The sequence below is a fragment of the Enhydra lutris genome, unplaced genomic scaffold, assembly GCF_002288905.1.
Source record: "Enhydra lutris kenyoni isolate GAN:26980312 unplaced genomic scaffold, ASM228890v2 scaffoldscaffold7, whole genome shotgun sequence".
Lineage (NCBI taxonomy): Eukaryota > Metazoa > Chordata > Mammalia > Carnivora > Mustelidae > Enhydra > Enhydra lutris.
The window spans coordinates 36,041,456-36,060,485 of record NW_019154091.1 but is presented as its reverse complement, the minus strand read 5'-3'; the positions used below and the strand labels follow the sequence as shown (position 1 = coordinate 36,060,485).

Sequence of the window (19,030 nt, the reverse complement as noted above, 5' to 3'; positions counted from 1 at the left end):
GTGGCCTTCTCACTGTGGTCTCCCATGGCCCTTCCTCAGTGCACGTGGCCTTCTCACTGTGGTCTCCCATGGCCCTTCCTCAGTGCACGTGTACAGGAAGAGAGCGAGCAAGCTCTCTGGGGGCTCATCTTATAAGGACACTAATTCTATCAGATCAGGACCGCAGCATCAAGACCTCATATAACTTCAGTTACTTCCTTATGTTAGGACTTAGTTGGACAGTTAGATAGTCAGGGCCAGAGTCCCCAGCAAGAAAATATGGAGTCAGGACAGCTAAGATAAAACAGCACTGACATCCTGTTTTGCAGCTTAGACAGGACTGCGCTAGCATTCTGCTTTGCAGCCTTTGCAGAAATGACTTCTGCAAAATGTCCTAAAATAAGACAACCACAAAAGCATTTGTCAATATCACGGGCAAGGGGCAGTGAAGCCATAAGCCCCCAGACATCAGCAAAAAAAGAGCATTTGCACAGAGACATTAACCTAATAGGTAGACAGATCCGTAACCAAAGCCCTAATTGGCATGACTCAGCACACCCTGATTGCTTAAGATAGTTCAGCAAAAGAGTTCATAAAAAGCCCTAAACTTAAAAAAAAATTTAAAAAAAAAGCCCTAAACTTGGAAACTCTGGAGGCAACCCACTCGCTGCCCTCCTCCCCGCAAGAGCTTTAAACTCTTGCTCAATAAACTTTGCTTTGCTGCCCACCACTCTCCGTCTGATCTACCTTTACATTCTTCAAAATGGCATGACCAAGAACCTGGGCACTGAGGGGACAAAAATCCTGTAACATTTAGAGGTCCCATCACAAAAGAACGAACGAAGCCTCACTGGAGGTTAAGGTTTCAACAAATGACTTTGAGGATGGAAGGGTCACAAATATTAAGGCCATAATTATAATTAACACTGCTGAACTGTACACTTAAAAACAGTTAAGATGATTGAAGAAGAAGAAGAAGAATGAAGAGTAGGAGGAGGCAATGGCAGGAGCATAAGAACCAGAACTTCTTGAGGAAATGACTAAATCTAGGGTCAGGGCACAAAAAACCCAAGATGAGTCTGGGGCACCTTTTAGTCTTTTAGTGCTAGAAAATGAGGAAGTACTCAAAAACTTAAAAAAAAAAAAAAAAAAAAAACGAGGGCATGTCAGAAGGACACAGGAACCAAGCTGACAAAACTCCCAATGGCTAAAAATGAAACAATTAAAGCAAGAAAATAAATAATAGTATTGGAGTATAACTCAGGAATAAAAAAGAACTATGACTTCATACTGACTGTTTTTTATCTGCATGCACTTTTTTTTTTTTAATTAAAGTTTTGTTTGTTTTTTTATTTGATAGACAGATCACAAGTAGGCAGAGAGGCAGGCAGAGAGAGACAGGAGGAGGAGGCAGGCTCCCCACGGAGCAAAGAGCCCGATGCAGGACTCGATCCCAGGACCCTGAGATCATGACCTGAGCCGAAGGCAGAGGCTTTAACCACTGAGCCACCCAGGCGTCCCATGCATGCACTTTTAATTAAAGTTGTACATATTTATTACTCAGCCATCAAAAAAAATGAAATCTTGCCATTTGCAATGACGTGGGTGGAACTGGTGGGTATTATGCTAAGCGAAATGAGTCAGAGAAAGACAAATACCGTATGATTTCACTCATATGTGGAATTTGAGAAAACAAACAGATGAAGGGGAAGGGAAGGAAAAATAAGAGGAAAACAGAGATGGAGGCAAACCATAAGAGACTCTTAATTATGGGGAACAAACTAAGGGTTGCTGGAGGGAGGTGGGTAGGGGGTAAGGGATAATTGGATGATGGGCATGAAGGAGAGCACTTGAAGCAATGACCACTGGGTGTTATACACAACTGATGAATCACTGAATTCTACCTCTGAAACTAATAATACAGTATATGTTAATTAATTTGGGAAAAAATGTATCTATTTAAAGCATTTAATGTGGAATTTTTGATGTAAGTACACATTGTGAACCGATTACCACAAACTAATTTACATATTCAACACTTCCAACAGTTACCGTCTCTGTGTGGGGGTGTGGGGGTATGGTGAGAACACCTGAAATCTACTTTTTTTTTTTTAAGATTTTATTTATTATTTATTTATTTGACAGAGAGAGAGAGAAAGAGCACAAGCAGGAGGAGTGGTAGGCAGAGGGAGAGGGAGAGAGAAAAACAGGCTCTCACTGAGCAGGGAGCCTGACCCGGGACTCAATCCCAAGGCCGTGGGATCATGACCTGACCCAAAGGCAGACACTTAACAGATTTAACCAACTGAGCCATCCAGGTGCCCCTAAATCTACTCTCTTAACAAACTTCAAGTTTTTGTTTTTTTAAGTAGGTTGCCACACCTAACATGGGGCTTGAACTCACAACCCCAAGATCAAAAGTCACGTGCTGTGGCTGAGCCAGCCAGGGGCCCCTCAAGTATATATTATTTTTTAATAGCTTTACTGAGGTACAATTAACATATATGCATGCATCACTGAAACTATTACCACAATCTAGAAAATAAATATATTTGTCACCCCTGAAAATTTACTTGTGTACTCAACTACTGTCCTTCTGCCTCTCCCATTCCCCTTTCTCTAGGCCTCCACTGATCTGCCTTCTGTCACCATAGATTAGTTTGTATCTATCCCAAGTCTTTCATAAAAGGAAACTCATCCATGTTGAAGTGTGTATCAATAATTCATTCTTTCTTATCCTGAATATATTCCAACCTATGCATAGACCAGACCAGTTTGTTTATCCACTCTCTTAATACATTACCATCAAGTACAGTCACCATGCTGTATGTACATTGGGTCTCCAGAGCTTATTCACCTTGTCACTGAAAGCTTGTACTCTTTGATCAGTATCTCCCCTCTCCCCCATTCACTAGCCTCTGGTAATGACCTTTCTACTCTGTTACTATGAGTTCAACATTTTTTTCCTTTTCTTCGTTTTTTTCGATCCAATAGTGAGATCATGCAAATTTGTCTTTCTGCTCTGGCTTATTTGACATAGACAATATCCTCTAGTTTCATCTATGTTGTTGCAGATAGCAGGATTTCTTTCTTCTTTTAAGGCTGAATAATTTTCTGTTCTATATATATTCTCATATATACAGTGTATATAAATATGTATTTTTTTCTTTACCTATCCACAGACATTAAGTTTGTTTCTGTATTAGGGTTAATATGAATAATGCTGCAATGAACATGGCAGTGTGGCTATCTCTTCAAAATAGTGATTTTATTTCCTTTGGATATATAACCGTAAGTGAGATTGTTGGAGTTCCATTGTTGATGTAGTTGTAGTTCCATTTTTGATGTTTTCAGGGGCCCCCAAACTGTTCTGTAGTGGCTATACTAATTGACATCCCCATTCACTTTGTTGTTTCCTTTGCTGTATAAAAACTACTTAATCTCACATAGTCCCCCTTGTTTATTTTTGCTTTTTGGTTTGTTTTCTTGTTTGGGGGCGGTTTCTGGCTTTTTTGCTTTTTTTTTTAAGGCTTGAACTCATGATCCTGAAATCAGGACCAAAGATCAGGACCAGAGATCAGGATTTCAAATCAAGAGTCAGACTCTTAATCAACTAAACCTCCCAGGTGCCCCTATTGCTGCAGGGTTTCAGGATTCTTCTCTCGCAGAGTGAAAGAATGGATCTCAAGTACAAAAGGAGGAAGTGAAGTGAAAGTTTATTAAGTGAAGATGAGGACAAAAAGTAAAGAAAAGAACCCACTGAAGGGAGAGGGGTTCCAAATGGCCTGCCACTGCTTTTATGGCCAGTTTTTTATGGGAAACTGACCAGGGAACTTGGTAAATTTATTGTCAATATCATGATGGATTTGTGACTATCATGTCAATATTTAGAACAAACATGGAAGACTTGTAACTATCATGAGAACAAACAGGGTGTTCTTGTAAGTATCATATCTATTTCTCCACATCTGGGATTTCTGTGACCCTGATTACATCTACATTCCCCCCTACACACATACCATGACCCCAGTCACTTCTAGCCTCGCCTGTCCCTTACTATTTGTTACCTGTGCTTTTAGTGTACATTCCAAAAAATCACTATCAAGATTGAGTCAAAGAGTTTTTCCCCTGTTTTCTACCAGGAGTTTTACAGTTTCAGTCTTAGTTTTAAGACTTTAATTTATTTCCATTGTTTTTATATATGGTGTAAAAAAAAAGGGGGGGTGGGGGTTCCAATGTCATTCTTTTGCATGTGGATATACAGTTTTCCCAACATCATTTATTTAAGAGACTATACTTTCCCAATTAATTGTATATTCTTTATGCCTTTGTCAGAAATTAGTTGACTATACACATGTGGGTGATAGAACTTTCTTCCTACCCTTTTTGTGTGGTTATTCTCGAGTTTTTCTGTCCCACTGTGTTGCTGATGCTTAAGTAGATTCCTGAGATCTTTCAGAGCTATTCTTATTAGTAAATAGCTGTCTATTCTTCTTTGTGGAGGGATAAAGGCTGGAGTCTCCTAATCTGCCATCATGGTGATGTCACTCCTCTGAATCCATATAATTTAAAGACATTATTGAACAAACAAATAAATAAATAAATAAATAAGAGAAAAGTTATATATCTTTCATACAGATTCCAAATAATATATGCAGGCACTCCCCCATCATGATACTCAATTTAATTCTCCTCCCTATGAGTATTGGCAAGACTTAGTGACTCACTTCCAAAGAATGACATATGGTTAGTAGAAAACAGTAACTTTACAGTAGAGAAACCTAGCAAACACAACCTTTAACATAAAAACAGGGTGAATCTTATAAATCACCAGTAATAAGTCTTATTGATATCATGTACCACCAATATGATGCAATAAGAAAGATACCTAATTACTATGGTATATTTTACCAAAATCCATAATCTAAGTCTAAAGATGAAAAAAAATAATAAATTGAGAAGTAGTCTACTAAATATCTGACTAGTACTCTTAACTATATCAAGGTTATGAAAAATAAGGAAATACTGAGGAACTACAACAGACCAAAGGATTAAGGAAATATAAATGCAAGGCAGTATCCTGGATTAGATCCTAGAACAGAAAACAAACATCAGTGAAAACCTGGTGAAGTTCAAAGAAAACCTGCAGTTAGTTAATAATAGTAGGGCAGTTATTCTTAGTTTTGATTCAATGATTAAATGATTATTTAATATGTTAACCTTAGAAGTAATGGGGTAAAGGATATGAAAAATTGCTATGTACTATCTTCTAAAAATCTGACATTATTCCCAAATAAAAATTTTATTTAAAAAAAGACAACATAATGCATTCTCCCTATAATGTATTTGATGTCCAGCATACAATAAAAAAGTATTACAACGCAGAAAAATAAGAAATTGTGGGCCACCACTCAGAGAAAAGTAAATAACTAAAAAGAAACTTAAGATGACATAGGTGTTGGAATCAGCAAACAAGGACTTTAATAGCTGTATAAATATGCTCAAAGACAAGAGGAAAATATGGTCATAATGAACAAGAAGATGAAGAACCACTGCAGGAAAACAGAAAGAACCAAGTAAAATTCTTAATCAGAAAGGAATATGGCTGGTGCTGCTTGTGTGCTTGTTTGGTGCTGACCTGGTACCTCTTTTATGAAGTGACAGCAGAAGAGACTCATGCTTGCCATGGCCGACAAAAAGCCCAAGGAAGGAGTCAAGACTGAGAACAACGATCGAATTAGTTTGAAGGTGGTGGGGCAGGATGGTTCTGTAGTGCAGTTTAAGATTAAGAAGGATAGGGGCACCTGGGTGGCTCAGTGGGTTAAAGCCTCTGCCTTCAGCTCAGGTCATGATCCCAGGGTCCTGGGATCGAGCCCCGTATCGGGCTCTCTGCTCAGCAGGGAGCCTGCTTCCTCCTCTCTCTCTGTCTGCTTCTCTGCCTACTTGTGATCTCTGTCTGTCAAATAAATAAATTAAAAAAAAAAAAGATTAAGAAGCATACACCACTTAATGAACTAATGAAAGGCTATTGTGAACGACAGGGTTTGTCAATGAGGCAGATCAGATTCTGATTTGATAGGCAGCCAATCAATAAAACAGACACACCTGCACAGTTGGAAATGGAGGCTGAGGATACAATTGATGTGTTTCAGCAGCAGACAGGAGTGTCTACTAAAAAGGGAACCTGCTACTTTACTCCAGAATTCCATTCCTCTATACCAAAAAGATGTTCTCAATTAGAAAGCCACAATTGGATTCCACCACATCCTGACTACTACAGTAGTTTTCTCTATTCTTTCATTTTCCCCTTCCCTATTCCTTTATTGTACATAAAGGAACTGTGTATGTGCACAAACGTATCGCATTTTTTTTTAAGTAAATGGCCAGTGGTATGTTTTGATCAACATCAAATGGAGGTGGGATGGAGGAAAACACTGCTTCTGTGAAAATACCCACTCTCTCCATTAGTCGCATGCTCAGTCAGCTCTTACGTTTATATTCCAGTAAGTTATTTTGCTCTCACAGTTTAACAAAAAAAGAAAAACATAAAATTCCTTGCACACCTTGTTTGATTGGAGAATTTTAATATTCTTCATTTATCATTATAAAACTAAGAACAATTTTATAACTTTTTTGTATGTAGCTGTTACATGTAGGGTACTCTGTCTTTAAGTAGGGATAAATTAAAAGCAATGAATCCTAGATAGTTTTCCCTTCAAGTCAAGCATCTTGTTGTTTAAACTTGTTTAAAATGAAAAAAAAAAATAAATAAATAAATAAAAAATAAAATGAGAAAAAGGGGCACCTAGGTGGCTCAGATGGTTGGGCATCTGCCTTTGGCCAGGATCCTGGGATCAAGACCCGCATTGAGCCCCACATTGAGCACTGCACCGGACTCTCTGCTCAGTGGAAAGCCTGCTGCTCCCTCTCCCACTCCCCCTACTTGTGTTCCCTCTCTCGCTCTCTCTGTCAAATAAATGAATAAAAATCTTTTTAAAAAATGAAAAAAAAAGTGGGGGGGGGGGTGACTGGGTGGCTCAGTGGGTTAAAGCCTCTGCCTTTGGCTCAGGTCATGACCTCAGGACCCTGGGATCGAGCCCTGCATCGGACTTTCTGCTCAGCAGGGAGCCTGCTTCCCTTCCTTTCTCTCTGCCTGCCTCTGTGCCCACTTGTGATCTCTGTCTGTCAAATAAATAATAAATAAAATATTTTTTAAAAAATAAAAAAAAGATCATGACCCATAATTTTTTAAAAAAACTAAAATTAAAAGCCCCCCAAAATTAAAAATTAATTAAAGATAAAAAACCAACTGAATGGGATTATCGGCAAACTGGAGAGGACAGAAGAAAAGGTCAATGGAATATGAAGATAGATTGCTAGAAATTATCCAATATAAATAACAGAAAAAATAAGTAAGTAGAGCCTCAATGATCTGCAGAACAATATCAAGTGCTAATAAGTGAAGCCCCAGAAAAAGAGGAGAAAATAATGGAGCAGGAAAACAATTTGAAGAATTAATGATCAAATATTTCCCAAATTTAGTGCAAAATGTACAGATATGAGATATTCAATGAACCCCTTTCAGGATAAATATAAGGGAATCCCACCTAAGAACATCATAACAAAACTGCTGAAAACCAGATAAAGAGAAAATATTGCAAGTAGCCAGAGAAAAACAACATATTAACAGAGGGGAATAATAACGTGAATGATTTCTGAATTCCCATCAGAAACCAAGAAGGAGAAAGACAATGGAACTCCATTTTTTAAAAGGTAAAATAATAATACTATTGGTACAGCCACTATGGAAAAGAACATGGAAGTTCCCCCAAAAAATTAAAAACAGAACCACCATATTATCCAGTAATTCCACTTCTGGGTATGTAGCTAAAGGAAATTAAATCATAATGTCAAAGAAGTATCTGCACCCTCTTGTTCACTACAGCATTATTCACAATAGTTAAGACATGAAAACAACCTATGTGCCTATCAAAGGATGAATGGATAAAGAAAATGTGGTATACAGATATAATGGAATAGTATTAGGCATAAAAATGAAAGAAATCCTGCCATTTGTGACAACATGGATGGACCTTGAGAGCATTATGCCAAGGGAAATAAATCAGAGAAAAACAAATGCTACATAATCCCATTTATATGTAGCATCTTAAAAAACCAAACTCGGGGTGCCTGGGTGGCTCAGTGGGTTGGAGCCTCTGCCTTCGGCTTGGGTCATGATCCCAGGATCCTGGGATGGAGCCCCGCATCAGGCTCTCTGCTCGGCAGGGAGCCTGCTTCCTCCTCTCTCTCTCTCTGCCTTTCTGCCTACTTGTGATCTCTGTCAAATAAATAAATAAAATCTTTAAAAAATATAAAATAAAATAAAATAATTAAAAAACCAAACTCATATTAATAGAGAGAATGGAGGTTGCCAGAGGCTGAGGGGTGGAACAAATGAGATGTAGGTCAAAAGGTATAAACTTCCAGTTATAAGATGAATAAGAAAGAAAGAAAGAAAGAAAGAAAAAGAAAGAGAAAGAAAGAAAGAATTAGGTGAAGTGTTGGATGTAGTAACTTATGCGGTAATCATTTCACAATATATACATATATCAAATCATCACACTGTAAACCTTAAAATTATACAATGTTATATGTCAATTATATCTCAATAAATCTGGGGTGTGTGGTAAATGATACTACCAGCCAGAATTCTATATCCAGCAAACACATCCACCAAAAATAAAGAGGAAGAAAAAAACACTTTTATTTAAAGAAAACAGAGCATTGTCATTAGCAGTCCAGCACTATAAGAAATGTTAAAAGCAGCTTTTCATACTAAAAAGAAATGTCACAAGATGAAAATGTAGACTTATAAGACTGAAGAAGAACAGAAATGATAAATACATAGGAACATATAAAAGATTGTGTTTTTCTTAACTTCCTTAAAAGAAAGAAGAAACAAAGGAAAATAAAACACACAAGACGAACTGTAAACAAAGAGCAAAATGACAGACCTAGTGCCAACCATATCAATAACTGAATTCATCATAAATGCACTAAATACATCAAATAAATGGCAGAGATTGGAACACTAGGGAAAAAAGCAAAAAACTGACGATATGCTGTATATAACACATGCACTGTAGACATAATAACACAAAGAGTTGAAAGAAAGTATAGAAAAAGATACCTGCAAACAGTAAACAAAAGTAACCTGAAGTGGTATATCGGTTTCTTAATGTTGCTGTAACAAATACCATACAGTGGCTTAAAACAATGTACCTTTATTCTTTCACGGTTCTGGGTGTCAAAATTTTTAAATGAAAATGTTGGAAGGCTGCTTTCCTCTGGAAGCTTTAGAGAAGAATTCATTTTCTTTATTTGTCCTGCATCTTTCAAAAGGGGGGTATTTTTTATGTATTACTTGGGGGGGGGTGGAAGACAACATGAGTGGGGAAGGGGCAAAGGGAGAGGGAAAGAGACAATCTCAAGCAGACTCTGTGCTGAACACAGAGCTTCATGTGGAGCTTGATCTCACAATCCTGAGATAATGACCTGAGCCAAAACCAAGAGTCAGAGGCTTAACCAACTGAGCCACCCACGCACCCCAATTTTTCCTGCTTCTATAGGCTGCCTGAATTCTTCGGCTTGCAGCCCCTTCCTCCATTTCAAAGTGCATCACCCCACTGCCCGTTTCCATCATCATATCTCCTTTTTCTAACTTTTACTTTACTGCTTCACTGTAATTATACTAGATCTACCTGGATAATCCAACATAATCTCCAATGCAAGATTCTTTTTATTTTTTTATAAACATATATTTTTATCCCCAGGGGTACAGGTCTGTGAATCGCCAGGTTTACACACTTCACAGCACTCACCATAGCACATACCCTCCCCAATGTCCATAACCCCACCCCCCTTCTCGCAACCCCCCTCCCCCCAGCAACCCTGAGTTTGTTTTGTGAGATTAAGAGTCACTTATGGTTTGTCTCCCTCCCAATCCCATCTTGTTTCATTTATTCTTCTCCTACCCCCTTAACCCCCCATGTTGCATCTCCACTTCCTCATATCAGGGAGATCATATGATAGTTGTCTTTCTCTGATTGACTTATTTCGCTAAGCATGATACCCTCTAGTTCCATCCACGTCGTCGCAAATGGCAAGATTTCATTTCTTTTGATGGCTGTCCAATGCAAGATTCTTAATTTAATTGTATCTACAGAGTTTCTTTTGCCATGTAAGGAAATGTAATCACAGATTCCAGGTATTAGACATAGACATCTTTGGAGGTGGGAATGGGGGACATTCTTTAGACTACCACAAGTGGTTCTATTAATATACAACAAAATTGACAAGTAAAAAGAGGTACATTTCATAGTTATATGAATCACAGCATCAAGTACACATAACAACTGCAAATGAGTATGAACCTAATAATACAACTTCAAAACATATGAAGCAAAACCTCACTGAATTAAAAAAGAAATAAGCAAATCCATAATTATAGTTGAAAATTTAAACACCCCTTTCTCAATAACTGATAAACAATTAGACAAAAAAAATCAGTAAAATTTTAAAATTTTTAAACAATATTATAACCATCTTGACTTAGTTGAAGTATATCCAACAAAATGATACCAAATAACTACAGAATATGTGTGCCTTTCAAGTGTAAATGGAATGTTTACCAAGTAAATTACAATACTGGATAATAATACAAGCTTTAATGAATTTCAATATGTTACAATCTTAAAGATGTGTTCTACAGCCAGAGTAGAATCAATAACAAGAAAAAATCTAGGAAGTTCCTAAATACTTAAAAATTTTACAGCACACTTATAATCATCAGAGAAATAAAAATCAAAATACAATGAGGTATGACCTCATACCTGTTAGAATGACTACTTCTAAAAATAGCCAGGGGCACCTGGGTACTTTGGTTCAAGTCATGATCTCAGAATCCTAGGATCAAGGTCAGAGTCCTGGAATCAAGCTCCCCTGCTCAGTGGAGAATCTGCTTGTCCCTCTCCCTCTGCCTCTCTCTTTCAAATAAATAAAATCTTTTTTAAAAATAACAAAAAAAAAAAAAAAAAAAACCAAGAAATAACAAGTGTTTATTAGAGTATTGGAAAGGATGTGAGGAAAAAGCAACCCTGGGCACTATTGGTGGGAATGATATTGGTGTAGCCATTATGGAAAACAGTGTGAAGGCACCTTAAAAAGTAGAACTACCATATGATCCAATAATTCCACTTTTGGGTATGCAGTTGAAGAAAACAAAATCACTACCATTTGTATCTTTTATATCAAAATACATCTGCACTCTCACATTCACTGCAGCATTACTCACAATAGCCAACACATGGAAACAAACTAAGTATCAGCTGATAAATGAATGAATAAAGAAAATGTGGTGTATATACATAATGGATTATTTAGCCATTAAAAAAAAGAAGAAAATCCTGTCATTTCTGACTATATGGATGGACCTCGAGGGTACTGTTAAGTGAAATAAGTCGGACAGGGAAAAACAAATACTGTATGATCTCATTTATATGTAGGATCTAAAAAAACAAAAAAACAAACCCTGAACTCTTAGAGAGAAGAGATTGGTGGTTGCAAGCTGTAGGGGGTAAGAGGAGGGTAAAGTTAGTTAAAAGGTACAGACTTCCAATTACAAGATGAGTAAGTCATGGGGATGTAACGTATACCATGGTGACTATAGTTAACGATACTGTATTATATATTTGAAAGCTGCTAAGAGAGTATATCTCAGAAGTTCTCACTACAAGAAAAAAAACTGGTAACTGGGGTGATGGATGCTGACTAAACTTACTGTAGTAATCATTCTGAAATGTATGCATATATCATATCATTACATGTACACTCAAAAATTAAGTTCTGTTTGAATAATTAACATGACTTTTTGTATACCTAAAACACACACACACATACACATTCTAAATAATCCATAGGTTAAAGAAGAAATAATAAACAAAATTAGAAATTATTTAAAAAACTAAATAATTACAAAAATTTGCAGACCAAAGCTAAAACAGTAACTTAGAATGTTAGAGCTTTAAGTGACTAAAAAAGAAGAAATACTTTAAATAAATAATCTGTTTCTAGTTTAAGAAGATAAAAAAGAAGAACAAATTAAAACCAAAGCAAGCAGAAGAAAGGTCGGGAATTTTAAATTCTAAACAAATAATATTTAAAAAACTAACCACAACCAACAAAAAAATGAACAAAATTTTTCTCTTATATAATATATACATTTATATGTTATATAATACATATAATATAAATTAACAAAATTAACAATAAACAAATAAAAATTGGGTTATTTGGTAAGATTATTAACTGATAAACTTCTAACAAAATTTACCAAGAAACAAAGAAAGACAAACTATGAATATCAAGAATGAAGCGAGTATATTACTACAGATTTTAAAGACACTACAAGAGTAATAAGGGAATATTATATCTGTATGCCAAAAAATTTAACAATCTAGATAAAATGGAAAAATTCCTTGAAAACCACCAGGTGTTATATAATACTGATGAATCACTGACCTTTACCTCTGATAATACATTATCTGTTAATTAACTGAATTTTTTTTAAAAAGTCTGTAGAGAATATAAACAGATAACAGATTTTATAGGATAATGTTTCATAATGATAATTAATATTAGCAAATGAAAATGTATTTGATTTTTAATTTTTTATATTTATAAAGAGTTCAAATAAATGAAATGTATAGATAATTCCTAAAAAAAAAAGAAAGAAAGAAAAACACAATTTACCAACTAACACAACATGAAACAGAAATTTCTGAATGGCTCTACTAAAGAAACTGAATTTTTTAATACAAACGTTCCCATTAAAAAAGCTTCATGCTCAGATGACTTCAATAGCATGTTCTATCAAGCTTCGAAGAATAAATAACACAATTCCTTCAGAAAATAGAAAATGAAAGTATACACTCCAACTTATTTTAGGCAGCTATCATGATTCTGATACCAAAACTGACAAAAAATTACAAAAAAAAAAGATTATGGATACCTGGGTGGCTCAGCCGGTTAAGCCTCTGCCTTTGGATCAGGTCACGATCCCAGAGTCCTGGGGTGGATTCCTGCATTGGGCTCCCTGCTTAGCAGAGAGCCTGCTTCTCCCTCTATCTGCAGCTCCCCTGCTTATGCTCTCTCGTGCTCTCCCTCTCTCTCTCTCTCCTTGACAAATATATAAATAAAATCTTCAAAAAAAAAAAAAAAGCAAAACTAGACTCATGAACACTCATGAATATAGACTTCAAAATCTTTGAAAAAATATCAGCAAATGAAATTCAGAAAAATACAGGAGACAATTCATCATGACAAAGTGTGGTTTATCCCAGGAGCAAAGTCAGGATGTTTAATTTTATCATTTCTATGCAACACTGTAATGAAAATCCTAGACAGGAACATGAGGAAATATTCTTGGGTGATGAAAATCTACTAAATCTTGATTACAAGGTGGTTATAGTTATGATGCATTGTTAAGATTCATTGAATTATACACTTAAGAGTTGTGTATTTCATTATTGATAAATTATACCTCACCAACAACAAAAAAATGAAACTTCAAACAAATACTGAACTCCAGTAGGCTTGCTTTACACAATGGTATGGTTTATCAGTTATAAAGCTACTTCCTGTATTTTCTTGTCTGTGAACAAATGTATAAATATATTGTGTAATGGAAGTGTTTTCTCACTCTTAGAAATATATATAGATTTCCTAACTCTGCCTAGAGGCACTAAAGCAGTGACCCAAAAGTAGCAACAAACACACCTTGTAATCAGATCTTGGTTTCTCAACACCACTCTCCACTAAGAGGAACCAGGCTCCTGTGGAGAAATAACTGATTCTAGGGTAATTAAAATACAAGATAAACACGGAATATCTGTATACCCAAAAGTAAAGAATTTGCTCCAAACATTATGGGGAGATGTCAAAATGACAAAAGGAGGCTCCCACTGGCAGTCAACATCAATCCACACCCTCCAGCAATTTATCTGTTATCTCATCAGTGGGCTGCATGTTTCTGTGGCAAGAACTACATCATCTCTTCACAGGCCTGAATCTCTACCTCGTGGTTGGGGAAGTGAGCACTTCTTAAGTTTCTAAGGTACTTCCTTGCTAACTCTTCTTCAGCCCAGAGGTAGTAGCTGCATTTTGTAGTTGCTATTTTTTTCTTTTTTATAAAGATTTTATCTATTTATTTGACAGAGAGAGAGAGATCACAAGTAAGCAGAGAAGTAGGCAGAGAGAGAGGGGGAAGCAGGCTCCCCACCAAGCAGAGAGCCCCATGCGGGGCTCGATGCGGGGCTCAATCTCAGGACCCTGAGATCATGACCTGAGCCAAAGGCAGAGGCTTAACCCACTGAGCCACACAGGCACCCCAGTTGTTATTTCTGTGTAACTTCTGTATAACCTAGAGTCTTTGTTGAGCCCTCCCTTACTAATTATTTTTTACTAGAAAACAAGTCTATATTAATTTTTTCCTTAAAATCACTGGTCTGGTATCTGTCTTCTAATTGGATCTTGACTGATAAGAGGACACATCACTTCTCTCTTAGTCCTATCAAAAAGCACATACGTACGGGTGCCTGGATAGCTCAGTGGTTTAAGCCTCTGCCTTCAGCTCAGGTCATGGTCTCAGAGTCCTGGGATCCAGCCCCGCATCCAGCTCTCCGCTCTGCAGGAAGCCTGCTTCCCCCTCTCCCTCTGCCTGCCTCTCTGCCTACTTGTGATCTCTCTTTCTGTCTGTCAAATAAATAAATAAAATCTTTAAAAATACATTAAAAAAATAAAGATTTTATTTATTTATTTGACAGACAGAGATCACAAGTAGGTAAGAGGCAGGCAGAGGGAGAAGAGGAAGCAGGCTCCCCACTGAGCAAAGATCCAGATGTGGGGCTAGATCCCACGACGCTGAGATCATGACCTGAGCCAAAAGCAGAGGCTTAACCCACTGAACCACCCAGGCGCCCCTAAATAAATAAAATCTTAAAAAAAAAAAAAAAAAAGAGGGGCATCTTGGTTGCTCAGTGCGTTAAGCCTCTGCTTTCGGCTTAGGTCATAATCTCAGGGTCCTAGGATCGAGCCCCACATCAGGCTCTCTGCTCGGTGGGGAGCCTGCTTCCCCCTTTCTCTCTCTTTGCCTGCCTGTCTGCCTACCTGTGATCTGTCAAATAAATAAATAAAATCTTTTTAAAAACATTAAAAAAGAAAGAAAGAAAAAGAAAACGTATACCTAAATATAATCACGAGGAAAACCCAAAATGAGAGATATTTTACAAATTAAGTGACCTGTACTTTTCAAAATTTCAGTGAAAAACAAAGAAAAATGGCAACTAACTGCAATGTGTGACTCCTGCTTGGGCTCTGTGGTTGGGGAATGGGAAATAATTACAAAGCATATTTACTGAGATGACTGATGAAATCTGAATATGGACCATGGATTAGGTAATAATATCCTACCAATGTTATATTTCTAACTGTGATGATTACACTGTAATAAGTTAAGAGAATGTCTTTATTCTTGGGAAATACACACTAATGTCCTTAACAGTAATGGGCAACTTTCAAAAATTGTTCAAAATAAACCACTGCGTGAGTGTGTTTGTGTTGTGTGGTGTGTGTGTGTGTGTGTGTGTGTGTGTGTGTGTTTACAGGGATGGGAGAGACCAATAAAGCAAATGGGGCGACTTGTAAACAACTGGTAAATCCAGGTGAAGTGAATACAAGAGTTCTTTTTACTATTCTTGCATCTATTCTAAAAATGTTAAATTATATTAAAGTTGAAAATTACCAAAACCAAAAAATATATTTAGTCCTTGAAATATGTTAAATGTTTTAAAAGGAAAGCATCAATAAAAATTCAAAACTGAAATCCAATTCAAGACTGCAAACTGAATACATGCATAACAGGATTAAGAAACTACCAACAAATTTCGAAATATCCCTGAGTAGATCAGAAATTGTGAGCAGGTAGGATTTGATAGTAAAACCAGAGCAAAACCTGCAATGCAAAACTCATACAGAAGGAAGCTGTTGAGAGGTTTAAAAAGCCATTCCCAACCTCCCAGCTCAGAGTTAACAAAAAAGTAGACGGGGAAAATTATCAAAGCAACGAATTGATGGAAGAATTCAGGATATAGTAGTATCCCCTACACACAGTTTCGCTTTCTATGGTTTCAGTCATTCAAGGTCAACCACATCCTGGGAGCAGATGAGCCTCCTCCTGACTTATCTGTCAATAACAACCTAACCTTAAATCACAATTGTATGTCATTCACCTCACTTCCTTTCATCATGTGGGCGTATCATCTCTCACCATCACAAGGAGAAGGATGAGTACAGTACAGTTAGATTTTTTTTTTAATTTGACAGATTTTAATTTTAAGTAGGCAGAGAGGCAGGCAGAGAGAAGGGGGTAAGCAGGCTCCCTGCAGAGCAGACAGCCCGATGCAAGGCTGGAATCCAGGACGCTGAGATCATGACCTCAGCCAAAGGCAGAGGCTTAACCCAGTGAGCCACCCAGGCACCCCACAGTTAGATATTTTGACAGACACCACATTCACATATTGTTATAATTGTTCTATTTTATTATTGTTGTCGTTAATCTCTTACTATTCCTCACTTACACATCAAGCCTTATCATAGATTATGTATAAGAAAAAAATATAGTATATATGGGGTTCAGTACTGTTCCTAGTTTCAGGGATCTTGGAATATATCCTCCATGTATGAAATGGGGAACACTAGATCTTTCCAGCATCTTCCCCTCCTCTGCTTATACTAAACAGGAGGCATCCGCAACGTATGATTTTAGAACAAAAGTCACAGAACTCCTTTCTAAACAAAGTGAGCAATTGTATGTGGGAGGGGGTGTGGGTGTGGGTAGAGTGTGGAGGGTGTTATTGTTAATGATAAGGCTAGATAGACACAAAGCAGAAAGGCAAAAACCCTGCTAATTTCAGTTTTGTTCCTGGCATAGATAGTTTCCATAATCGGCACTAAAGGCTGAGAGGCAGGGAAGTAACCCAGGTTACTTGTAAGGGATGGAAAGGGAGGTCTCTCCCTCCTTCTCACTCCTACTACATAAGACAAATTATTCATCCTACTCAACTGTGTTGCTGGACCTTTCACCATTTCCAACATACAACCTACCTTCCCTCAAGCCCAAAATGACTCTAGGCAATGACCAGAGGCAAGATTTCTGAAATTAAAATTTGAATTCACCAACAAAAGAACATTAATTCTAGAATGAAAGCTCATTGTAAAAGGGATTTTTGTCTTTTATTTTCTACGATTCATCACCCAAAATCTGTAACAGTGTAACTGCTCAGTAAATATTTGTTGAATGAATTGAAAAAAAATTTTTTTTTTCAGTAGAAATGCCTTAAATACCTAACTCTAATGGAATTGCTTAGGCAGTAGTCCATGCACCTAAATATTACGCAACCATTAAAAAGTTTATTTGTGGGGCGCCAGAGTGGCTCAGTCAGTTAAAGCCTCTGCCTCGGGCTCAGGTCATGATCCCAGGGTCCTGGGATCCAGCCCCGCATGGGGCTCTCTGCTTGGCAGGGAGCCTGCTTCCCCCTCTCCCTCTGCCGGCCTCTCTGCCTACTTGTGATCTCTGTCAAGTCAATAAAGAAAATCTTTTAAAAAATAAAAATTAAAAAATTAAGTTTATTTGTAAAGTTAGCGATATAGAGAAAAAATTTGATTACATTGAATGTTTTTAAGAAGGAAATGGATAACACATTCCTGAGAGAAATACACAACCTCTTTGTGGGTTTTTGGATTTTTGTTTTGTCCTTCTCTGTATTTTCTGATTACAAATTACTCTTATTATTAGAAAGAGACTCGCTTTTTAATTTTCTTATTTTTTTCTTGAGAACACATTCAAACCCAACCCAGACATGATAACCACCTTGGCTGAACTGAATATACCAATCAATAAACAAATGCAGAATCCTAAACAGTGAGCATAAAGTATTGCGTGAGAGCTTCGACTCTGAAGACTACATGCACATATAAATAACTAACTTACGCCTAAATTACGGAACCTGGATACTGACAACGTTAACTTAATAGACGTGGGACCCAGAGTAAGTTCCTTAGCCTCCATCAGCTTTAAAATTCAAAGTTTAGGGTTAAGATTAAATCAATTCTCATTTAAAGCACTTAGAACAGTGCCGGCACCACAGAACCATGCACGTATAGCTTCCATTATTACTGGATTCAAAACATTGTAGTAGCTCTGGTGAGAAGGACGTATCAAAATCCAGTCCCTACCCGCGAAGAGGGGGGGACACACACAAAAGCAACGCAGGAGTCAAAGCAGGATGGAATCCGGTTAAAACCAAGTAGAGGCAACAAGCGGGCAGTTAGAGGAAGGAGTTCTTCATTCCGAAGAGCGTTAAAATCCAGAAAGTCACGGGAGCAAAAGCATTTGAACCGAGTTCCAGGAACGCGCAGGACTTCAGCAAGCGACGAATTCAGACCGACCTGAGGGAAACCGCGGAGGATCTTGGCAAAAGCACGGAGACTAAAAGAGGATTGTTCTTTCCCGAGGACACCAGAAATGCGGATAGGATGGGCTGAGCAGAATTGGTTACGGAGGGCTCAGCACGCAAAATGCCGCGAAACCTCTGGTGAACAGAACTGGTTGCCGTGTTTTACGCAGAATGACCGGGATGACAAGGTTAACGAAAACAGTACCGGTAACAACAGAGCCCAAGGTACTAAAGTATAGACAGGAAATAAAGAAGAAAGGTGTCGTTAAGAAAGCCGCGACCCAATCGCTGTCCACGCTCCTCTAGGTGCCGATCCTGAAGACAACGCAACTCGGCGCAGGCCGACGGCGAAACAGCGCCTCTCGCCGGCGGCAAACCTGCACGGGAAACACCGACAGGAAGAGACCCGGGGCGAGAACTACAGCTCCCACTGAGGCCTGGCCGACTGCCCCCTTTCCAAATTTCCGCTTCCGCCGCCC

The 19,030-nt window shown here is 37.7% G+C and overlaps 2 protein-coding genes across 2 annotated transcripts in view; one reads left to right on the top strand and one right to left on the bottom strand.

The window, feature by feature from the left end:
* LOC111142013 (killer cell lectin like receptor G1) overlaps positions 1-5,666 on the bottom strand; it is a 67,330-nt gene extending 61,664 nt beyond the window's left edge. The window contains exon 1 of the mRNA XM_022494936.1: positions 5,618-5,666. Coding sequence (XP_022350644.1) covers positions 5,618-5,666 — 49 coding nt within the window. The remainder of the gene's footprint in view (positions 1-5,617) is intronic.
* On the top strand, positions 5,665-18,985 carry LOC111142012 (small ubiquitin-related modifier 2-like). The gene is made up of 5 exons (XM_022494934.1): positions 5,665-5,787; positions 5,976-6,021; positions 6,079-6,143; positions 18,722-18,776; positions 18,858-18,985. Exons 1-5 carry the CDS (start codon positions 5,665-5,667, stop codon positions 18,983-18,985), a joined length of 417 nt encoding a protein of 138 aa, XP_022350642.1.
* Positions 18,986-19,030: the final 45 nt, after the last annotated feature.